Below are 25,235 nucleotides of genomic sequence, written 5' to 3'. Positions count from 1 at the left end.
TACTTCTCAGAAATACTTGGGGTAAAAGTATTTCATAAATAAGGACAGAAAAAAAACCTCACTAGTAGCAAGAGTGGAGGGACAATATCTTTTTGGATAGCTGTTCTGAGAGGTATCAGGGCAGCTCCAAACATCTCCACACCACTATTATTATCATCATCACATCACTCACTGATAGGGTTTCAAGTATATTTTTGGAATAACACTTATTTTCAAGTAATTTTCCAAATTATGTTTTAAATTTATCTCGTCTATTTCTTTCATTCCAGCAGTAGTACCCAGCTGTGTAAGGTACACCTTACACCTATGAAAAATGATAGACATCTATTGATATTAGTTGGTGCACAGTTGCTTTTGTCACCTAGAGAGTACCTCCTATAAGAGACTCACATCAGAAAGCAATGAGCAAATTGTTACAGCAAAATGACCTTGTATGCCTGTTTTCCCTGATTCCATGCTGAGGTCCCAGCTCAAAAAAAAAAGAAAGAGGCCAAGTTGTGGTTAATCTAATTCCTGAGTAGGCACACTCCTCATACATGTTCTTCTACAGGTGTAAAAGCAAGAAAACTTTCAGCTCAGTCTGCCAGCGAGTCCAAAGTTATGAACGAAGAGTACAACCTGAACACGTTTATTCAGATACCCCAAATCAGAGCAGCTATTAAACAAAAACCTGAACTAGTAAGGAAGATCCTTTGAATAATTCATACCTTCCACGTGTTCATGGCAGCATCCTATGCAACACCTATCACGAGGAAAGAGACATCATCCCCTGTCATGTCCGTATTTTGACTTCTCTCATAACCGCTCACCCTAAATTATTAACTTGTAAATCTGTGCCTGCTGCACCCACAGGGCAGCACCATGACAAAGGCATAGAGAACAGGCTCCTGCACCTGAAGGAGCAGCAGATGTTCTGAGCCAGGAAGACAGAGAAACATTGCCCCACCACTTGTGAGGTATCACATCCATGAAGAATAAAGATTTAGTGGGTGAGTTAAGACTAAGTGGAAAGGTGTATATTGAAAGACAAGTCCAAAGGGTTTGGAAGTAGGTCACGAGTGGGATAACTTCAATACCTGTGGCACAAACTTTTTTGCAAACCAGGATCTCACCCCAGCTCAGGTTATAAGCCTGCTGCTTGTTTTGTCTCATGTTTGCTTCAGTTCCTTCCTGATAATGGTCTTATTACATAAACAAACATAATGCTTAGGTCACATCCAGTTACTTATAAGAAAAGCACATTTGTGTGTGAAACATGGGACATGAAATACTCCACACACTGACATGTATTATAGCAGGATGCACCCAATTCTGAAATAAAAGCAGCAGGAAGGAACAGAGGGAAGTTGCTAATTTTTTTCAGTCTTCAGTCCAGACCTTATGATTTCATCTCCCTGGAGAAGTGACTGCTACAGAAAGAGCAGGTTTTGCCCTTAAAATTAGCAAAATCTCTCTCTACCTGGCCCCCTGTGCTGCTGTCACTGCCCTAGGGCTTAATTGCTCTTAGGCAGCAGTGTCTGTCACAGGTCAGTAAGGGCATTTCTGCATTTCTCTGGGTTCTTCCATTAAGCAGAAAATAAGGGCAGAAGGAGAGGGGTGCAGATCCAGCTAGCAATGAGAAAATGAAAATTCACAGCCTTTAATAAGAAGGTCTTCCAAAATCCTGGAGAGATTTTATCCTCTATTTTCAGCTGTTATTGGAAGGAATCCATAAAAGCTTTGCATTTAATGCTCTGCAGGACATACTGAACTTTGGGCTGTCCATCTCATCATTCAAACCAAGACATGACCTAGCAGTCCTGCACCAGCATTCCCACTTGTTCTGTCAGTGGAGCACCATTTTCCCTCATTTTATTCTTAAAAATAGCAGAGGACATCACTCTGCAAGACAGTGAAAAAAGAAATACAGTTCATGAAAGCAACAAAACTAAAAGCAGCACCATCAAGCAAAGCAAAACCAGCAACAAAACTACATCCAATCTCCACAGCCCTTTTTTTTAAAATTTATTATTAGGATGTGTTGGCAGAGGTAGCTCTTGACAGCAGCTCTTGGCAAGTGTTTTTTTGTAACACTAACTAAAAATGCACAAAGAAATTAGGCCTGAGATGCAGAGATGACAACCCAAACAGAAATTCTTAAAAATGCCCAATTATCCTGACCTCTCTGAAGGACAACTTAATGAAAATCTTCCACATTGATGGGAACAGAGTGTGATTCACAAAGCCACTTTGCAAAGGTCACACAAGAATGGATATTTGTAAGCTCTTTTTTACTGTGCATTTGCTCTGAGTCCCTCAGTGCCCATAATTTATCATACATACCATGAATATTCTGCTGCTAAAGCCAAGATATTTCAGCCTTTAAATTGTAGAAAAAACCCCATGTGCAGCACTGGAGCAAGCAGGTCTGTAACATTTTCTGGCACTGTAATGAGAGTCTGTTACAGTACTCAGTATTTTCTTTCCTTTCTTTTCTCTTCCTTTCCTTTAAGCTAACATCCTTTTCCTGTGCCTGAGGGAGAAGGCAGTTGATAAAAGCTGAGTTCCTGTTCACAGATAAGTTTAGAAGGCAGCCGAGCTCCGAAGTTCCCTGAATAAGCTATATTCCTACCACCTTTTTTTACCCCCTGTCAGAGACGTCTGAGCCCCACACAGGAACCAGGCTCACATTGTTCGATAGCCACCGACGTTTCCACAGTAGCTGGGAGGGTCGAAAGCTCTTTCCGCTCTTTGTTATGAATTTTTTTTTTCCTTCCTTCTTCCAACTTTCCAGTTAAAGAAAATTGCTGGGGCATTTCTGAATTAATTCAGGCTGAGCTTCAGAGGAAAGAACAAGAGACAGGTGTAACTGGGTGGGAAAAGCCCCAGGATGCTAGTGAAGCTTTTGCTGCTCTGTAATACAATAGGGTTGGCAAAGCTGGTGGAGCACTCAGACCATCGTGGACATCATGATGGCTCGGTGCACAGCTCAAAGCCACGAATTTATGAGACCTCTGCATACCCCCAGAGGACTCCTCTGTCACACCAAGAAGAAGGTTATTGGGAGGCAGAAGGGCTCAGGGAGGATACTCAAGATTACCCTTCAAGTGTGATTTCCTCACACCGGGAAGAGAGAGGGGATTTTGAAGCTGCGAGCCCACAGTCCCAAAATGGGTAAGTACCCCAGTGTGTCTGTCTCTGTGAATTCTCTGTGATACCTTTATATCCTGTTGATACAGGACCATTCTCAATAGAAGTTCCTCATTAAAATACATGAGATTCTGGGGGTCAATTTATATCCAAACAGGAGTGGTTTAAATGCTTTAGCTACACAAACAGAAAGCTGAATCGCTTGTGGAGGATGAAACCACAGATGGGATGGGCTCTTTGCTTGGTCTGAGACAGCAGAATGGAATTAGGGGTCTGGACACACCTGGCAGATGTGAAGCCTTCCAGCTCTGCTGCAGCACCACAAAACAGAACACTACTTCTGGCAAAGCAGAATTAGAGGAAGTTAATTTACTGATGTTTTCTTATCACGAACCAATGCTGATTATTTTTGCTGATTGTAGCAATCTTTGCCCATCAGCAGAATCTGCCTGCCTGCAGACGGGTCTTGGAAATGGAGAGGGAAAGAGAATGGCAGGATATTAGCAAAATAAAAATAGTGAGGAGTAAATATAACAAAGTAAAGAATAATAAATAAGCATGGGTATGACTACAAATTCCATATGCCCTCCCCCACAAAAGGTTTTCATGCCAGTGAAATGCTTTTCATGGTAATCTGTAGAGAAGAGTACCCATCCTGACTGGAAAAGGCATGTACTTCACTAGAAACATTCCCAAACCCTATGATTTGTGTACGGTTTTACAGGGCTTGTAAGTAGGTCTCTAAATGTTTAAAACAGATGAAAACCAAGCAGGACAGTGAATGAATCTTTCATAGCCCTGATGGATGGGTACTGCAGAGCCCTGTTTGGGAGAGCTGAAACAGCAGCACACTGAGTGCTGTTCACAGCTCAGTGCTTTAGGATGCCCTGTATTTTTCCCTTTAAATGCTCTTGAGAAAGGAAAAAAGGGAGATGGAAAGAGACTATAAAACTTTGCTCATGTCATGCTTCCCTTTCATGCAAACTAAACTCTGCAGTCTTGTTTCCAATCTCATCTACATGTAATTAAGGCCTCCCTTCTGCATGTAACATGGTGAGTGTATTAGAACCCTGCTGTTCTTCATACTCCATCTTTCCACAAATCTGTACCTCCCACCAATAGCCCCAAGTCACTTTCTAAAGCCTGTAAGTGTTCACTTCCAGTTTCATGATGGGTAGTGTTTGGTAATGACGTGCTCTGTTAATTAATCAACTCCTGGATAATGCATTTCAGACGCTGTCAAAAGAAGGAAGCAAAGCCTAAGTGGGTATTCTGGGCTTCCACGTTACACTGCAAGGTGGTAATCATTTGATTGCTGGTTAAAATGCTGAAAGCATTCTGAAAACTCCAAGTACTATGAAAATTCAATGGTGTAAAAAGGTGCATCCTAGGTCAGCAAAATGCTGTAATGTACCACCCTAATCAGGATTTCTTCCTTTGCTGTGTGACTCTGTTCAGCACCACCTTGTCTAATTCAGTTCAACACCAGCTATGACTCATCCTAATTTCCTCCTGAGGAGAGAAATACTTCCTTCTTTTATGGACATAGTTGCATAATGAATCAAATCATAATTCTTCCCAATTATGAAGCCATGGTGAAGACTACAGGCGATTCAAATCCAGCCTGGCAGTAGCTTTAAGGTATTTGTTCTTTTGCAGAGCTGCCACACTTACAGCACACACAGGCCCAGGCAGCTGGGAGGTCCTATGAAAGAAATTTGAGACTTTGAGAGGAATTATGTCCAAAAGAGAGGGGAGAGAGCATGAATAAGAAGGGACAACACATTTCCCCTTGTAACCACACTCCAGATTCTAAAAGTCATTGCAAATGGTTGAAGCAAAGTACCTCCAGAGCATGAAGTCCTCAAGTGCATGTCAGGTGCTGTGGCTGCACTACCCTGCTCTGCATAGACAAGATGTTGTCATGAATCTGGTATTTCCTCCCTACAAGTGTGACACGTTCTGTGGAAAAAAACATCGAGGAACTGGGTTCATATCTCTAAGGGAGAGAACAAAAGGAAAACTATCAGGGGTTACACAGGAATGAAGAGGTATAAGGAGATAAAGACATGCCATCAAAAAGTGCAAAAGACATGCCAAATAAAGTCCAGGATGATGGAGAATAATTTTCTACCAAAATTATGTCTTACATATACTTTGCTTTTGAAATAAGAAAATACTTTCTTTTCAGAACTAGGAAACAAAATCTATGGTAACTTTATGAAAAGTTTTGACTCTTGTTATTTTAAAAAAATAAAAACAAGATGTGTTTTGTTCAACCTCTTATTATTTTCCCCACGTATTAGGAGTAGTGGTTGTTACAAAATATTCTTACCTTTTTAAAAATGTACAGTCTTATTTTTTACATTGCAGTTATTTGTTTATTTGTTATTTAAATAATTGAGACCATCACGACTAATAAGTCCAAGGTATTAGTCAGGCAGAATCCTCTGGTTTCTGTTTCACCATGTAAGATGAAATGACTCAATAGATACCATTTAAGTGCTTGGATATGTTATTTTGCTAATTAATTGCTCTAAGAAAAACGAGATTATAAATATAAGAATATTAAAAGATAAAAATCATTAGAGAAGTCAATGGCCTTTAGGTGACTTTTTTAAAAAGAGAAATACGGGGCTAATAATCCTCTCATTTCAACTACTCTTTAGAAGAAGAACTACTTGACAGTTTAGCATCTCAGCTGTTGCTTGTACCTGAGTGAAAAGAAGAAGCTCTGAATGTTCCAAGTGTACAAGTGCTTGTACGTGTCACTTACAAAATCAAAACTATCAGAAGAGGCCATTTTTCCAAAGGAAATCACCTTTTTATTCTGCTTTTCTCCCCAGCAGCTGTGTCTCATATGAGCTGATTGGTTTGACTTTAGATATTTCATTCTATTGCTGAGGTAAATGGATCCACACGCACCCAAACTTTCAGCAGAATTAAAAACGGAAATTAGGAGATCTGTACTCCGACATTGCTGGACTATATTAGCATTTGCTTTAGCAATGGAAGATGAAGAGTAAGAAGAGCGAAACAGGTTCTCAATACATAATACCCAAAACAGATACTAAATACATTTTCATTCTTCATTTCCCTTAAATAGATGCCTAATGCAGAATTTCATAGGGACACTGTTGTTACTGGTGGCTTTTCTGTGTGTGGATACAGGCAGCTACATTGAGGCTTGAAAAGCTGCCTGGGACATGACCAGATATGAGGAAGTTCTAAAAATTACCCAGCAAATATCAAATAAGAGCTTGCATTAGCTCATCACCCACTCTAATTCTTACCACTAGGTGTAACCAATTCAACTGCTGTCTGATAAGGTCATATTGAAAGGGACAATAAATACACCGATGAGAAGACACTACTGTTGTTATCCTGACAACTGCAACGTGGCTGACACACCTGATAGCTTGTGAAAACTCACCCTAAGCTGACAAGCCATCTCGGAGACTTTTCCTTCTTTAGAGCCACTTCCTCCAAATACTTGGTAATGACACGTCTGAGGTCTGAGCAAGGCACAGTGCTGAGTTGACTCAGGGGAGCTGATGCTGAGGGATAGGGCTACAGAAGTATCCAGACAATTAAGCTGTACAATTCAGCCCTGGGCAGACAGAACTGGGCACACATGTCCCTCTTCATATGGCTGTTTGTGGGCCTGGATCACAGTGACTCAGCCTTTGAAAGGAAAGGTTCCCTGACCCTGGGAAGAACATGCCATCTTATCTATATATGCCCGTGCCATGAGCTTACTTCTTCTGATCAGAGATCCATGGAAAGACCCCTACTGTAATTACATTTAGAAGGGCTTGTTTTCTCTCCCTACAAACAGATTCTCTAATCAAGCACTGCACTGAAGCACCATTAGTGCTCCTGTCTTTTCTCAGCACCAAGCAGAATCCTTCTAATCCACATGCCTGCAACACCAAGAACAGCCAGGCTCACAACTCAGGTTTCATGCACTTAGTGTTCATATTTCATTAAAAACCAGGACAAATGAAGCACGTAAAAGGCACACACTAGCTCTGACAGCAAAGCCCAAAGCTGCCTGTACCCTCAGTTAGCCTGACCTGTCTGTCAAGTAACACTGTAAACCAGATCACTTAAGCATTCCAGGTTAAAAATAATCTTAGGAAAAGCAGAAGTTATTTTTAACCTTCCCTCTCTGCTGATGGAGCTGGTTCCCAAAAGAATGGCTCACGCAGTAGAGGAGAAATGGACTGTGGCGATGAAAAGAGAAGGAGGAGAGCAACTACAGCTGTTTTCCCTGCCTGTGACAAAGTCTCACAGAACTTCTCTGTTTTTCCAAAAGTGTAATCATTGCCAAATAGCCCCTGTTTTGGATTTACCATGCAGCTGGGTAGGTGGTTTACTTTTCCTTCTTTCTCTTTAATACACCAACACACACACACACACACACACACACACACACACTCTTGATGTCATCTCCTGGGATTTTTCTCACAATTACAAAAATGGAAAAACGAAAGGAAAAAATCCCCAACCGCCACCACATGATCTACTGGAAAGGTAGAAATCTTCAGCTTAAGTAAATCCTTAATTGCATTAACATAGTTTGAGTTTTGGACACACAATTCTGTGAAGTCACCCTTGATTAGAGGAAGGTTTCCTGATGTCAACCAGGTGCATTGTTATCTCACTGAAACACTCATCTCTTCATGTAATTCAGCATCAAGAAGCCACAAAGAAGCAGGCTTCTTCTCATGGTTACCCAGTATGTCAAAATATAGAACTATCCTCCTCAGTGTAGACCAGCAGAGAAAACCCAAATCATTCTAAGGAATGTCAGAACAATGTTCAGTCTTAATAGCTTATTTTTTGTCTGCTTTTACAGGAAGAATCCGTTGATTTAATTAAGAGAGTTTTGCATTGACTCATCTATTTCTTCAAAACAAGGCAGGGGCTTTTGTAGGAAGCTTATGGGATACTGGGATTTCCCACCAAAGGGGCACAGAACATATGCTTAAAATAAAATATTTTGGAATTAAATGCAGCTAAAATGTGATTTTCAGTCCCTGACATCCTGCGAAGGAGTGGAACCACTTGAGTGCTCAACAATAGCTATCACAGTGCCAAGTACATCAACAGAAGCAGTGGTTTCCTATCAAAGTTAGGCACTTGGCTCCTTTCAGGACTTCAGGGAATCTCCAATATTTGGCTGTCACTGAGCTGCCCAGCTGCAGGTGGAATAGCTCCCCATTAGCCTGTTTGATGCAAATGACACAGCAGCCTTGCACGCAGTACAGGAGTTATTGAGCCCTCTGTGCCCAAGGGATTGATTTATTTCACAGCTCATTACTCCAAGCTGCAGCAATTAATTCCTTCAGCAGATAGCAAGGGATCCCTTGTTTCAGCATAGCCACAAAACCACCATCAGCACTGTCGCCATGTGGATCCAACACCTTCCTACATGTGCAGGTCAGTAGCCCTTGAATGGGCGATCAGTGGCCAACCCTGAACCAAACCACACTCAAGCCCAAAACATGCCCAGGGCAAACCTTGGCACACGCTGCCTGCTCCCTGAGGGTGACATCTGGGAAGTCTGTCTTCCCACACATTTTTGACTCACTGGCATCAGCACAGCTGCGCTTGTAGGTGGCCACTGGCTGCAATTCCTGCTTCCAGACAGGGTCTGACAAGTGATCAGGCTACACTAGGAGAAAACTTAAGTCTGCAGGAATCTAAGGATGAAATCCAAGTGTAAGCTGCCCTCTGAACAGGCTGTAGAGCTTCTCTTGCAGGGAGGATAATACAAGTGAGGTAATGGCTGTGGATGCTTTTGAAGAGGAAAAACCTCTTGCATTTATTTTTCTGAAGTAGTTTGTACAATAGTTGGATTTGGCTCAAAACCAGCTCCCAGCCAAGACTGATGTCTCTTGAACTCTTGTTCCAAGTGAGGCTTCAGGACTGGATTTGCTCTGAAAGCCTTCACTGCACTGAGTTCTTAGGACATTCTGCAGGACAAGACTATCCCAACAGACTAAGTGGCACTACTGTTAAAATAAAAGTTACATTCACTCACTGAAACTCAGGGTTCTGGAAGACTTCCAGCACTGTATGGAAATCCACATGTTTGGAACTACCACTGCCACTCTTTTCAGCCCCGTTTGTTAAGGTGAACTGCAAATCAATCAGTCTGTTCTAACCACAGTGAAAACAAGAGTGGCTGAGTCACAGGAAGATCCCAGACCTTCCCGAGAGGGAGCTCTACTCAGCCTAAGAGAAACATGGAGAAATATGAGAATTTCTCCTGTCTGAATCTAATACAGGGCTGCTGGCTGCTTGGGAAGAGCCGGAAAATTCACTGACAGACCAATAGCCCTCACTTGCTGTCTGCTAATTAAAACCCCAGTGGCACAGCATGCTGCTTTGGAGAGGCAGCACCTTTTCCAACAGCTGAACACTTCCTGCATTCCATAAGAAATAAAAAGATATGTCTGTCAATACTGACATGCACAGTCCTAGGTTAGACTAATTTAAATGTGGTACTTTACCTCTGTTTTTTGAGGCTGCTTTTTCTTGTCAGTGAGAACTTTGCATGGAGGGAAAAACCCAACAGATTATTTCACAGCTAAAGCCTCACTCTTTTATTCTACTTCAACTGGTATAAATCAGGAGTTATTCTGTACAAGTCAGTGGAAAATCACATGTTTAAATTGAAATAAGTCCTCTAGTGTCTTCTTGTAGCACATTTAAGAAGCATTAATTGATTATCTGATGCCTTTTGTGCTGTATAGAGAAGTGTTGTGGTCCTGAAAAGTTTTGCATACTGTCAGTGACAGACACAGGACTGGTTGGACAGGAGTTTTCAAAGTAATTATAGAAACTTGCTTCTTTGAGAATAGAAACTTAAGGAAACTGATGTGTGAAGGACAACTCAGCTGTACTAGTACAGCCAAAGGAATAACAAAACTCATGAAAAAAACCCAACATCCTGAAGTCCTGAAGCTTTTGTTCAGGCAAAAATTCCACTGACCTAGGAAAGATCTAAAATTATGCATTGGCGTGCCAATGAAGAGAACATGTAACTAAGAAAACTAAAGCATGTAAGTGCCTAGCTGAGCTGGGGAGCATTACTCACACTCACTAACAGGCTGCAATTGTCCGTGCACGAAGAAAAGAGACCGCCCTGTATTCATCTGAGCAGAACACCAATTACTGCAGAGCAGCCATCTAACTTTATCTCCTGGTTCTGTGGGTTTTATTTTGTTTGCTATGACACAACGTGGCCCAGCCTAATCCCAGAAACAGAGAAAAAACTGCTTGAATTTTGCTATGTTTCAGTAAAAGCAGAAGTATTATCCAGCATAAGGAAAAGATCATTTTAATATCAGTTTTTAAACTCCAAAAAGCTTCAAATAAAAAGAGCTTGAGCTAACCTACATTTGCTGCACTTTATTTATAAACAGAATGCTTTGTCATCAGATATATTTAACCTCAGACGTAAGAATACACTTCCCTCAAAACAAGGCATAAGGGGATAGATGCACGTGAAGGCTCCATTCAGTGAGATTAATTCATAATTAGAATGAAGCCTAGGAAAAAAACCTCAACTAGTCTAGCAAAGAAAATTATTCAAATACTTTTTTTCCTGGTATATATATAAAAAAGGATTAATTTGCATAGAACATCAAACAGGAAAAGCTACTAAACAAATGAAACATCTGTAGCCCTGAATTTGCTAGGGCTCCCTCAAGCGTTGCTCTAACTTGCAGCATTGTGATAGACTTTACCATTCACCAGACTGGAGAGAAAGCTCTTCTGCTCTCCTCACATGAGCAACTTCTTTCTGTCCCTCTCTCTCTTTGGCAGCAGCAGCTTGCATCAAAGGGAAACTGTATTAAAGAGAATAAAAGCAGAGGGTGTTAAGTCGGTTATATACTCAGTGAATGTGGCAACATAGTTACAAAGAGAAAAAAATGCAGCAGCAGAACACAAACACAAAGCTGCTGTGTTCCAGAAACCAGCAGAAGAAAGAAAGTGCTATTTGTGAGGGAGCAGCTCTTTGAAACTTCATAGCCTGATTCAGAGCCTTTGGTGCCAGCAGAAGTCCTGCTAGCCTCCCCGAACTTTAGATCAAGCCCTTCTCAGTCTTCTACATTGTTACACTTAACATTAAAGAATGACGTATTTTCCCTGAAGGTTAATGCAGTTAAGGAGTATTTTTAGTTACAGATAGCAAAGTTTCCTTAAAGGAAGCATTTGACAAGATGTGCAAAAAATACTGCAATAGAAGTATTCATCTTTGGACATGTGTATCTATATTGCAGCTCATTACAGGCCTTATCTACTTATTTGAGGAAAGAATAAATGTTGATAAGCTTTATGGAACTCAAAACCACTAAATGTTTTTGTGATTAAACCCAAAACATATTATGCAGCCCTTCAGCTCCACAGATTTGATCTTGAGCTTTTAAGATCAAATGAGAGAGAACTAGTGAACAGATAGTAAAGAAAATTGGACATAAAGAAGTGTGACCAGCATTAAAGGAAGTTTTTATTCAGAATCTATCAAATTCCCCCCCTCTTTTTTTTTTCTCATGGTATTCACTCTGTACAATACTAGTAACTGTCCAAAGCAGGCATCAAGTTGGGATCAACCACTGATGCAATTTCTAATGGAAGATAACCCCTTTCTACAAGCAGGAAGCCACCAAGTGCCTCCAGCAGTAACATGTTTTGAAAAGAAATCCTTGTGTGCAATACAGCAAGAACACTCACAGTCACACAGTGCCTAAATCTTGCTCACACAAGTTGATTCACGTGAACAGTTGGCCCAGCTCTATATGGCTACATGACTCCAAGGACTTGTTTGGGAGCTGCATGTTGTGGGAAAAAAATAAAATCAGCCCAGATGATGATTCATAGGGTGTGGATTGTTTTCATTAGGAAAGAACAAAATCCCAAAGCTAAAGAATCCTGTTTTAAAAGGAGGTTTCCATACTGAATGCAGACTCCTGCCTGGATCTGGCAGGCATCCTGCTGGCAGAGCCAGGAATCCTGCACCTAGCAACGATACCAGAGAGCTCCAGTGTCTGGGCACTTTATTTCCCCAGGAAAAAAGCAGAGAGGATCTGAGGGGGAAAAGCCTCTCCCAGCTATGCGATGCCAAGCACATGAGAAAGGACAGCCCAAGCCCAGGCACAAACCAGGTCTCTGTTTCAGAGTTATTTAATTGAATACTAATTGCTGAAAAGCACTGCAGCCTTATAAAGCCTGGCAGACTTAGGCACACCTTGGAGACAGATGTCACCAGAGCATGTGTGCTGGTCTGCTGGCTTTTACTGAGTGGCCCAGTGACACGAGCAGAGCGTTTGACTCTGAAAGAGCAGTATTTTAATAAAAAACTGAGGATGTGTCTTCTGGTTCAGTCCCATAAGAACCAAGACCCCCATTGGTCATAGGCACAACAACTTGCAAAGGCCTTAAAGCTACAGTTCATCAAACAAGTTGTTTTGGCTTGAAGTTACAACAAAGGCAGCAGCTTCTTTTCCTCTCCCAGTGCTGTAGGCTTTGCCAGATTCCTGCCCTTGCTTCTAAGAGATGAAGAGTTCTGCTTGCGTGAGTGCTTGCTGAAATCTCAATCACATTTTCCTTAAGAAACAGGGGAGCAAAACAGGCTACGTCCCAACAAGCCTGGTGAACTGTTCCCAGCTATCCTGGGCTGTCTGCCCTTTTATCCTGATGTCTCCAGCTTCCTCCCCTTCTCCTGGCTGCCCGGCCACTGCGGTCGCAGCTTCTGCTTTTGTGCAGGACTCGGTTCCCCATTGTTTCAGCGACTCTCTCACAGGGGCAAACTTTTTCCATATATGCTGATTGTCAGAGATTTGGTTCCTGTATTCCCACTTAAAAATATATTGCCTAAAGTTCAGCTGTTTCCATGATAGTTATTACTCCTCACTTCCTGTCCCTTCTGGCCTTGGATTTTAACCATCAAACTTCAGCCAACAATACCCTTCCAAGTCATGACTTTAAACTCTTGGAAAGGAAGAGGCTCACCTACACGCTGGGATTAATAGCTGCCTATATAATTTTGACTTGGAAAATTAATCAGAACACTAAAACTCACTTGTCCTTGCTAGAAGTGTAAAACTAAAATCAAAGCAAACAAGCCTCTTTTTTCCAGTATAATTTTCCTGCAGGTGACAGGAGAAATTATTTCAAAGCTAGCTTAATTAATAAAATCCAATCAATTACTATATTATCCTGAAGAAGTAATACTTGGGAAGACATTATTAATGGAGTTTATGCCGGATTAAATTTTCAGAACCAGTCTGCCTCAACCTGATGAGTCAGTCATTAGGCATCTGAAATGGCAACATGCCTAGAAAGGCAATTTGACATTTAAAGTGACATTAACCTGCAGGTTATCATGGGTTGGAAATTTCTCCTCCTAAATGAAAGGACTGGAAATGGAACTAATGCATCAAAATTCAGACAATCAGCCTCTTCCTTACAAACTCAGATAAACATCTCAAATGAAAACACATGAATTGGGAGTGGACAGAGAAGCTCTGAAGCATTTTCCACTTTCCTCATCATACAGCTGGGAAAAAGAAAACATAAAAAATAGAAGGCCCTTCTGCATTTAATTCTTCCTTGGCACTGTTACAACCAGAGACTCAACAAGATCTACTTCAAACTCTTTTCCCACGTCTTTCTTCCGCTAGGAACTGGTGTTCCTTCACACAGTCCCGGCTGGTAACATACATAGAAGCCTGCATGAAGGAGAAGTACATTGTCAACTCCCAACAGCCCTGTCCAAATGGAACCCCTGACTGCCAGAAGATCATGTAAGTATCCTAAATAAAACCACTGAAGAAAACAGAATTTTCTCTGACGTATCTAAATGATTTTTTCAACAGTGTTGAATGACACATTCTAAAAAGAATTAAAGCATCAACACAATTTAATACCAAAGTAATGTAGGGCCGCATTTACGCACCTAAAGGTGATCAGACACTTAAGTAACCTGGGAGAACAACTGCCTTTCCAAGCCACCAAGTACAGGACTACAAGATGATTAAGTAATTTTTCATATCTTCTCACATGTTCAGAAAACATACAGAGACCATACCTTTTCCATGATTCTCAGGTCATAATATACACACATAACTTAAATCTCTCCATCTGTGGCCATCAGCGAGACCATTTCCATGGCAGGAGTCAGAGAACTGCAAATCCCCAGATGCTCACTGTTCTTTCACAAGGTCTGGCTGCCCAAAGAGTACTAGTGAAAGCCAGTAGTGTATCTTAAGGTACATATTTGAAGCTGGGTGACACACACCTTTTTTAAGCTGGACTCACACACACTTTTGAAGTGTTAAATAATATTTAATTATCATCTACACGTCCTCACATCTAGGTAGGTATTTGGTTGCAAAAACGCTTTTGTTATTTGCTAATACAATTAACTTCTCTTTCTCTGAACAACAAAAAAAAGTTTCATCATTATGCCCAGGGGAGTTTTTAATAAATTTGTATCTTCCTTGGTAACAGTGAGGCTGATCACTGGAGCCTCTGACTGCACCTAAGAATGTGCACACACCTCCCGTTGTAAACGGTAATCCTGACAAACAATCTTATGTAAGGAAAAAAAATTGCTGTGGACTGCCTATATGTTTTGCTAAGTAGCAGTGATAGAGATTATGACAAGTTTCTTAACTGCATTCTGCAGTAGTCATCTCTGACACACTTGGCACCCAAGTGGCACCTGCTGACAACTTCCAATCTGACACCCAGCCCGTTACTCCACAGGTACAGGACAGCTCTGAAGCCAGTCTACCAAGTGAAACAGAAGGTTTTGAAGTCTTTGCAGTGGAAATGCTGCCCTGGATTTATTGGCAAGGACTGTGAACAGCGTGGTAAGGAAAGCTAGAGAAAAAGTGTGAGAATGAATGACTAAATGCCAGGCACAACGGCAAAAAATAAGTTTGCCTACTTGCTTTTGCCTTTTTTCAGAATCGATGCCTTGTTTTATTTGGTCTGATATGCCCCAAATCACTGATACTTTGAGACAAGATGTAGTTGTAATCAGCTGAAATTTGTAGTTAATCAGCATGAGCGACTTATTCTTCTGTTAATAGCAACCTTTGTAATCTTTACACACTGAGAAAGTATTGATTTGCTAGGGGAGCCTGCCAGATGTCCATCTAGACAAGTCCATCTAGGAATACCTAATTCTATGTGGGAACTGGTGACATCAGAAAGCTACACTAGTATGTGAAATGCCCCTGTGGTCAGTTTATAGGATGAAATTATGTGGCTCAGGAAATCACACCTTCCAGTACCTAATGGGACTGCAAGAGAGATGGAGAGCGACTTTTTACAAGGGCATGCAGTGACAGGACAAGGGGCTTCAAACTGAAAGAGAGCAGGTTTAGATTAGATATTAGGAAGAAATTGTTTATATGAAGGTGATGAGGCACTGGTTGCCCAGAGAAGCTGTGGATGCCCCATCCGAGGAACTGTTCAAGGCCAGGTTGGATGGGGCTTTGAGCAACCTGGTTTAGTGGAAGGTTCCCTGCTGTGGTGAGAGGGTTGGAACTGGATGGTCTTTAAGGTCCCTTCCCATCCAAACCATTCAATATCTCTATGATCTGTGTAGCTGCTAAATAAAAGAGAGGGGAGACAGCATGGTTTAAAAACAGCATTGGCAGGATTTAGCAAATAAGACTTGAAAAGCGGAATTTGAACGGATTTAAGAATTTAAATGGAATTAAGAGAATTTAAATGGATAAAAGATAATTCCCTCCAGCAATTAAGGCAACCATAATAAAAAAGGCAAGCACGTGTGAAAATTTTCACGTCAAACTCGCCTACAGACTCCACAGATAAAAGTCTCTGTAGGTTTTGCTTTTCTTCACAGATAGCTTTGACCTGTAGATTTATCTCTATGTGGTGCCTCAGCCTGAACTTCATTGATAATGTTGGGAAGATATTACCAAAAGCAGTGCTTCTAGTTTAGTCTCTCTTTTGTTACACTCACTGACCAATAGCAGCTCCACCATCATCATCTCATCATTCACTGTTGGTGCCACCAGAATGTTCAGGTAACTGTGGAACAAGGAAGAGGAATTTGCAGATCTTTAGGTGGGATCCCCAGAAAGGAAAAAAAAAAAAAAGGCATCTATTTGTAATAGACTAATTCCTTAGGACCAATAACTTGGCATGAGTTAAAAAACCCCACATTACTGCACAGCATTACCATGTATGCAATGTTGTAAGTCCGTGCAGGGAAAGAAAATTCTCCAGACAAGATGGTCTTTCTCCAAGAATCCTGTCTCCACATCTGTTACACTACACATGAAATTCCTCTGTGTTGTCTTGCTAAACTGTAGTAGTTTCTGCATCTAAAACATTTTCACAGCTGTATCACATCTCAATTGCAGATCCTAATTTTATTCCGGTGCCAGGAACCGAAATTGAAGGAGGAGAAGAAGAGTTCTCAAACCACAGTATGTGCTTGAAGTTATTTTATTTTGTTTGTCACCCTTTTACCTCTCAGTCATTGATCAGAAAGAACAAGTTATTTTAATAATTTTAACCTGATAAACTCTGGACAATCTCTCTAGTGAAAGGATCATTTGTGAAAGCTTTGAAATAATACGCTTATTGGCTTAAATGAGGGCTTTTGCTAGAACACTACACAAATGCTCAAGACAAAGCATCCAAAAGTTTCAAAGCTGTCTGCTGGCTGGTGATCAGTGATACCAATGGAGAATGCCAGCTGGTCCAGAGCCTTACACCTCTCAGTGCCAGGGATGTTAACCCCTTGCTCTGCCAAGTGGATTTACAGGAAAGCACACGAGGCTCAAAATTCTACCAGAAAAACAACCCACTCAAAATGCTATTTCACAACAGCCTCCCAGTAGCTTTGAGATTACTGTTATGAGGTACCACAGATTTGTACCTCAGGCACTTCAACCTACCAGTTTGAGTACCAAGGACCTGGGAAATGGCGTGGCTTGCAGTGCTATTAAGTATCTTTTAGTAATTAGCCTCAGTGTAGTATTGCAGCTCTGAAAGTTTTCTTTACATTGTGCTCTCAGCACTGAATGAATAAGCAGCTGGTTTGCACAACTGAATTATATAAAACGAGATTTAAAGGTCAAAGGTAACCCTGGAGGGTAAGAAGCCCTTGGGATAGCACAGTTTGAACATACCAGTTTCAGCAGCTCTCAGTGTATACTTTGAAACCTACAGCTGAAATTCACAGGTACTTATTTAGAATAACATTAGTTAAAGGGCCCCTCCATGAGTCAGCTCTGACACTTACACGCTCTGCTTCTGATTCCTCAGTGGAATGCCTCAATTGCTCTTTCATCCTCTCCTTTTATTCTGGATTGTTAAACCTTGCTATCCTTTCAGTCAATGGCTTGAAAGGAGTTAGTATTCCAAAACATTTTTATGGTATGGGGAGGTTTCTAATTAAAGAGTATTTTATTGCCATCATGGCTATTGTGGCTGAAGTTCTTTGCAAATATTTAAATACATTAGGTTTTCACCACTGTCAAAAAAATTCTTTGCAAAGAAACTAAAATTTAAGCTGCTGTAAACCAACACCCCCTAACTCTCAGCGTAAAATTTTCAGAGCAATAAGTAGACAGGTGTTCTCAGAGGTGTGGTATGAATACCTGTCGCCTGGTCGCTGCACTCCGTTGCATGACTTTGTTTTTTCAATCTTGTGACTAGTGTCAACATCAGTGGATTCCAGAGAAATGTTCGAAGTCATTCAAAATCATGAGGCTTTACTGGATGATCTTCAAAGTGATATTCATCAAGCAGTCAGCAACTTAGGTGACTTACAGAGACTATTTGAGAACAACGGTACGAGCATGGTGTTAGAAGTGAACCAGAGCAATTCAGGTGAGAGGTCTGATGCAGAATTACCAGCCTGAGATAGGCCCTGTGGAACCACGCAGACCAGGAAGAAAATATGAAAGCAAAGATACCCTGATATTCCTTGGTCTGCTGGTTGCTTCTAGAGAGAGAAAAAATGGGTGCAATCCCAGAGCAAATGAAGAAACCCAAGAGTAACTTGAAATGGGAAATGTGATAAAAGGCAAATTTCAGAATATGCCTTAACTGAAGAATAAAGAGGTTGCTCACATTTAAAATTTGTTCATCCTACTATTCTGCTTCTGTGGCTTCTTCTCTTCTATGGGGATACAGAGTTTAGATGTGGCTTTTGTTCTTTTTCTGTATTCATGCTATATACTCTCATGTGTGGAATATCAGGCTGGTGTATACGAAAAAATGAAACATTTTACCCTTCTCAGGAACATTATTCCTGCCGTATACAGGAGTGGGGGAAAAAAAAAAGCTACTGAATTTGACCTACTGTTGTGAGCCACTGGCTTACAGAAACGATTTCTAATGATACAGACTACTGTACTCAGTGAACTTCAAGGCACTCAAGTTTGAATTTTAAAGTTAGAAATCAAGGCTTAGTATAAGTCACACCTAGTACAGATACTTCACAGATTTTTTAAGTTATTTACTCGTGGCCTGGAATATTCAGCTGTTAAGATGCTGTATAACTTTGTAAAGCATCAGAAAAAGAACAACATTACGACACAGTGAAAAAGAGCTCACCAACTAAGAACTGTTGGGGAAAAGGACAGTTACGGCCTCTTGCAAAACTGCCTGTCTAGGGGTTTCAAAAGGCATCATTTTTAAGACTTAAATGGGAAAATCAACACATGTCTAAGTTATTGTCTGCAGACTCATAGACACCATGTGCTTTACAGTAACCTCGATTTAAAACTAGGCTATTTTTCCAATTGTCAAAATTGTCAATATCATGAGGTCAAATATCTGGGAAGTAAGATGGCAACTACTGTAGAGAAATGCATACTTGAGTTACCCTGGTCAGATAAAGTTGCGTTCCAAAACCAGAATTTAAATCTAATTAAATTATTTTTTTCAACTGTGTTAACAGATCCACAGGAAAGGCTTCTGCAGCAAGTTTTGTTTCCCCACGTGGAGAATTTTCTAAGGAAACATTTTAACCCGATGTGGGCAAGCTTCAACAGAAGCTTACAGAACCTCTCTAACATAGTAAGAAACCTGTCCCATGACGTGGAAGCCAACAAGAGAAGCATAGAAAGATTCCGAGAGAGCTCTGTGCCCAAGAAGGAATTCCAGGAGCTGGGAACGAAATTTGAATCAAAAGTCCAAGAAAACATAGTGAGAGCTGATCAGGTGAAGAGAGATATAGAGAACCAACTGCACATGCAGCAGGCCAACATTCACTATAATCTCAGCATGATCAAGGCAGATACTGACACAAAGCTCAAGAAGTTTCATAAGATACAGCAGTCCCATTTCTTAGCTTTGAACAACAGCATAGCAAAGGTGAAACAAGACCAAAACAATCTTGAAAATAAACTGGAGACTTTGGAAAGAAATTTAACAGAACTCTCTTTGCATCATGGTCCCAAAGATGAAAAGAGCCAGATAACCATCAGACAAATAAATGACATTCTGGCAGGGCATGCAAAGCAGCTTAAAGAACTTTACATGGAGTCAGATGTGGCCTTTCAGAATATTGCAATTTTAGAGAGGTGGTTTAATGAGTTAAAAAAAAATATCTCAAAGTATAGGCCAGAAGATCTTACAATAACTTTAACTGAGAAATCAGTTATTATGGAAGAAAACAATGCAGCAATGGAAAGGCAAATATCAGAGTTCAACTACACTCTGTCAAACCTTCAGGAAAACTATTCAGATCTGTTGAAGTACATGGAGGAATGTAACTGCCAGAGAATATCTTCTGACACTGATGTACTGGAGGAAGATTCAAAGAATATGACTTATTCCCTTGAAGACACCCAGTCAACTTTAAAGGATATGAAGCACTTAGAGTCAGTTCTCAGAGATCTCTTGAGGAATGAAATTGAAGAGCTCTCCTCAGCTATTCCATCTATTCATCTGTCTCTTAATCTCCGTCAAGAAGAAAACAGACAGCTTCAGTCACAAGTCACGGCTTTGTCAGAAGACATAGGCTTGATGAAGAAGAAAGATGAAGAAATTCATAGACACATCAAGTATCTCAACAGTTCTTTTGGCTCTCTTTTGGAAGATGCAATGCGGCATGAAGTAGCACTGGAGGCTTTACTGAAAGAAGAATTTGTGGATGTCTTGTTTGAAGATGATTTTAGCATCCTAATACCATCGGTATTTGAGCTGCAAGAATCTCTCAGACATATCTCAGATAAACTCCAAGAACAAAACGTGACTTTAGAGTCTCTTACAAGAAGATTTCGTCTTACAGAGAGAGGTCAAGAGAATAATCACGACGCTCATACACCTCATAACCACCCGAGAGAGGAAACACAAACGCCCTCCGCTCTAGATGAAGTTAGCAGCCAACGCAGCATCAGAGAGCACATGGAGCCCAACTACGAGGCTGCCAAAGACGACTCCTTGGATAGCTCATCTTATAACGATATCATGACTCTGAAGAATGATATCAAACACCTGAGCCTGGCAATCAAGAGTCATGAATCCAGAAGTGACGCGAATCTCTGCTGCAACCACACGATAGCAAATGTAATCGAGCCACTCAACAGTTCTGTGGGAATTCTCTCCGCAGATTTAGCAACCATCAAGCAGCATCTGGACGAACATCTGCTGATTTTTAAAAAGCTATTTGGAAGTAATGAAGAATTAGTCGCCTCAAAGATAAGTCTGGATGTTACAAAGATTCAGTCAATGCTGAACAGAAAAGAGGGAAGGCAACAGAAAGGTCAAGACAAGCAAAGAGACAAGAAAAGACCTGAGAAGCACAGAGAAAATATGCAAGTGATAAGTGGAAGAAATACAGTGCACACAGAACTTTTGGAAAAAGGTACGCTCTTTTCTTTCACTTGCTTATGTGCAGGTCTAATTTCTTTCAGGACCCTGCTGCAAGTTCCACACACAGAGCATATTAGTTATGAGATGTGCCAGGTATCTTGTGGGATGCTGGAGGGAGAAGTTCTGACATTAGTTAAGTCCTCCCCCTCCATCAAAAAAAGCAGTTTGAGTGAGAACTGAGTTGATACTCTGCTGCATTTTGCTTGAGGCCAATAAAATTATACCCATTACAGCTGCTGGGAAATGGACTTGAACTAATTCAACTTCAGATGTTTAGAAGACCAATGTAGATGTTCACGTTAACGCAGTAGCATTTTTGTAAGCTGCTGTGGAGTGTTAGGCTTTCTGGTCTTGCTTCTTTTTCCTGTTATTTGAATCTGGAAGGGGTGTACTCAAAGCACCAAATCCTTCCCAAGGTGGACAGATACATTAAATGAACTGCTATAATTTGCACAAGTGGAACAGGGCAGACTGACCAGAGAGCACACACTCTCTCTTACAACTAAGCTTCAGAGACAAGTTTTCAGCTTATACTTTACTGGGACTGGCCAGTTCCCTTTCCCTGTAAACATGTGGCCATAAGGACCTGGTAATTACAACCACCACAGCTTTAGCATTGGCTTTTATGATTGTAGCCCTTGTTATGGACAAATAACATAGAGCAAAAATCATCCCCTTCAGGTATCTGTGCTGCAAAACTTTAGTCAAGACTGAAAAAGCAAAAAACATATTTTTAACTAATTTATTTTTAGGACAGTAAAAAGTGCTGCCTTTCTTTTTTTTCCCTCTAGGTGGTTTTAACCTTATACTTTTCCAAGAGTAGTGGTTCAGGTATTTCCAGGGAACCACTGATCTAATCCCACACACATACCCATTTCAAGCATTTAGCTCAGCAAGGAAGCACACAAAAATCAGGCCTGACAGGGCTTCACCTTATCTCCCATCCTGATGACCCTGGGGAGAGAATACCTGCTTGCTGCTAAAATCCTGTTCCTCTTTCTTTTTCAGATTCCTTGGTGGCATTCCATGTGGGATTCTCAGAAGGAAAGGATAAAGAAAAAACTGTGAGGTTTAACGAAACGTACTTCAATTATGGGAACAGCTATTTCCCTGAGCATGGCCACTTTAAAGCACCACAGAAAGGCATCTACCTGTTTGTCATCTCTGTGGAGTTTAGTTCAGGACCAGCACTGGGACAACTCTCCTTTAGCCGTGGGTACAAAAGAACTCTCTCAAGTAGTCAGAGGAAAACACCAAGTGGAAACACTGTGACTACTTTTGCTATGGCAGAAATGGAGAAGGGGGAGACAGTAAGCTTTGAATTGCTGCAGGGCTCTGTAGTGAAGAGAAGTCCACCTGGGACAACTATGGGTGGATTCCTAATATCTAAAACTTGAATAGTGACATTTATGTTTTACTGATCTCTTTCCATAGATGCAATGGATCCATTCACTATTGCTTCATCTGTGATGTATTCAATCCTACTGCATGTGTTTAAACATAGCACTACCCTAGGTTTGTCTTCATGCTTCTTTTCTGGAAGTGTTTGGCTTTTGATTAGTTGCTTATGAGCAGCAATGGGATTTTCTTTCAAGTGAAAAGTTTGGACTCCAAATGTATCAGCACACACATTCCCAAACCCATCCACTGAGAGAGCTGTACCTAAATGTTTTGTGGCACTTTCTTCATTTTTAATGCATGTAATTTCTCCTTTCCCTTGGCAAATACCCCCACCACTGGCAAGGAAGACATTTTAGAGAGGACTGCATATAGCAACTCTGGTACTATGTAAATGGTACCTTAAAACCCAGAAGCCAGGGCAATTTTACCTTTTAGTTCTCTATGGACCACAGGCAGTCACAGACTATCTTGGAAACTTCTGCAACTCACTCCAGTGTTTAAGTCTGTGCACAACAGGAACATCAGTAGAGATCTGTCAAATCCAGTAAGATTCACTCCATGCTAATATTTGCAAGCAAGAATATTCTAAATAGTCTTTTGTTTCGGGGCCTGTGTTGTATTTCAACTACACTGCAAAAATTTAACAGTAATATAACATTAAGATGAATTACATCTTAATAATTTAAAAATATTGGTGAAAATGCAGTTTCTTTCTAAAGATAATCCTGAAGATGATCATGAATTCAGCCCAGAGTCCTGCATTTAGTAAATATTTTAAAACCAAACAAGCAAGCAAGCAAAACTAACAATGAAAAGGCAAGGTGATTGGTCTGCTCTCATTGTTGAATATGCATTTATAATAAGAGAAAACCAAGGGGTAGAATTTTTGAATTTTGGGATTTTTTTTTGAATTTCCAAAAATCTCAACATGACCATGTCTGGTCATGTCCTAAGCTTTTCTTCTGACAAATAAAACATCCCAAAGATCTTCATTTTAAAGAAGTTCAAGTACTGTATTATTTTTCTTTGTCTACCCTAACACCTTACAAAGCAATATTAAAGCAATTAAATTTGCCAAATTGAAATGCACTTTGAAATTGCCAGTATTTTCGAGGAAGAGGTAAATTCTTATTATGTAATTTGTGCCCTTTTAAGGTAGCATTTTCTAACAGAAATCTACCCTGGTGTTAAGGAATTTTCTCCCCACCTACTTGTATTCAAAGCAACACTAAACTACAAAATTTTTTTAAAAAACCAACCCATTGGTACCAACACACGTTGGACTTAAAGCAACAGTTTGGCGAAGCAGATAACACATATCTTATGAAATAAAGCAACAAAACAGTTTCAGTTGGTGAGAAGATTGCTACTCTCCATCCTGAAAAATCCAACAGAGCAAACAATGAAAAATGCTGCCCCACCTCCTCCTGGCCAACACTGATTTCCACATGAGATTAACAGGCCAAGTGTCCCAGTTTATCTGGCACAGAGCCATGACCTGCACTGCTCTGCAGCAGGGAGCACACACTGCCTGCAAGCTCAGGGTCATCTTCTGTCCCACAGATTGCTCAGGTATCTGAGGGAAGGAAGAGAAGAAAAAAAATGGAAGAGGGAAAATGTCAGAACTGAAGGGCAGCATCAAACTGTAAGACTGGGTTCTTTCAGTACAAAGCTACTATACTGGGGTGACCCAGATGTTTTTTTACCAGTGTTCCTCCAATTACAGACTGTTCCACAATTAAATATAGATGGGAGATATGTAGATATTTAAAAACACTGCTTGTTTTTAAAGCTTTGACAGAAAGCTTCAACTGGAATGAAACCCATATCACAGCTACTTGGAAAAGGACATGGTAGGCAGCAGACAGGACTTGTAAAGGTTTGGTGTCCTTGTACTTACCAGAGTTTACTTTTGTTGAAGAATACACAAGGTGAGTTCAGAGATCACTGACTCCAGAGTGAAAAAAATGTTACTATAAAGATGTTTTCACGTTTGTGTTCTTCAAATATGTGTGGCTTAAGTTTGCCACCTGCATATACCAAGAAGACACACTTGACTGGAAGACTCATTTTCAGACTCTGAAGCGAAAAATTAATGAAAGTTAAAACACTCTACTGGCTGCATAAGCCAGGAAGACTGACTTCCTTCTCAAGCAACAAGATCATTAAGCTACTGAGCTGTGGTTGTGTTTTTTTTGAAGTAATACACCAGATTTTTCATAAACTTCCACCTAAACCACTTCTTGCACTTTTTGGGGGGTAATGGTTTGGTCTTTTTCCGTAAGATTAACGCAACCACATGACCATGACTTGCATTTCTAGGCAACAGACTAGAGGAATCAATTTAATGAAGATAATTTAAAACATAGCTATTGGTTGGCTCAGTGGATTAACAGGGGAATTTCCAAACATAAAGAACAACCTGAGGCTGACCATAGGCATTGGGAAGAGTTGCCTGTAAAAGCAGACAAGTTGCTTAAGTTTCTCTCAGAGGAGAGCGACCAGACTAACATGCCTGATGGCCACGTGTGTGCTCACTCCAAAATACAGATACACGTACTGTCAATCTAAGTCTTGTTTTTAAAAATAAAAGCTTCCAACTGCTTTTAGTACTTCCTAGAAACCTGCCAGAAAACACTGCCAATACTTCAAGTTCCTGGACTTCCACATCAAACCACTAAGCTTTGTAATAAGCTAGAGTGTTGTGCATCTTAATGCCTTCATGGAATTATTTTGTTAGTGAAACTTCTGCTGCTTTATGAATGTCAGTATCTTATAGTACTTCACATTTTAAAATTAAAGTCTCCTCATGTTTT

The 25,235-nt window shown here is 40.6% G+C and overlaps 1 protein-coding gene and 1 long non-coding RNA gene across 3 annotated transcripts; one reads left to right on the top strand and one right to left on the bottom strand.

Moving 5' to 3' along the window:
• The first annotated feature begins 2,347 nt into the window (after window positions 1-2,347).
• MMRN2 (multimerin 2) lies at window positions 2,348-24,830 on the top strand. 2 transcript variants are annotated; one of them, XM_027698663.1, is made up of 7 exons: window positions 2,348-3,153; window positions 13,827-13,949; window positions 14,914-15,020; window positions 16,548-16,613; window positions 17,851-18,024; window positions 19,100-21,010; window positions 22,027-24,830. In XM_027698663.1, the coding sequence occupies exons 1-7, from the start codon at window positions 2,870-2,872 to the stop codon at window positions 22,413-22,415; spliced, it is 3,054 nt and encodes a 1,017-aa protein (XP_027554464.1). In that variant the 5' UTR covers window positions 2,348-2,869; the 3' UTR covers window positions 22,416-24,830. The 2 variants fall into 2 exon arrangements, with proteins under 2 accessions (XP_027554464.1, XP_027554465.1); XM_027698664.1 differs by lacking the exon at window positions 17,851-18,024.
• Window positions 13,806-17,890, bottom strand: LOC113975038. Its single transcript, XR_003536737.1, has 3 exons — window positions 17,793-17,890; window positions 16,149-16,212; window positions 13,806-13,874 (listed from the first exon to the last, which is right to left on the bottom strand). It is a non-coding gene; the product is annotated as an uncharacterized LOC113975038 (long non-coding RNA).
• Window positions 24,831-25,235: the final 405 nt, after the last annotated feature.

The sequence above is a fragment of the Neopelma chrysocephalum genome, unplaced genomic scaffold (genome assembly GCF_003984885.1).
Source record: "Neopelma chrysocephalum unplaced genomic scaffold, ASM398488v2 Primary Assembly neopelma1_131, whole genome shotgun sequence".
Taxonomy (NCBI): Eukaryota; Metazoa; Chordata; class Aves; order Passeriformes; family Pipridae; genus Neopelma; species Neopelma chrysocephalum.
This window is presented reverse-complemented; position numbering and strand designations above follow the sequence as displayed.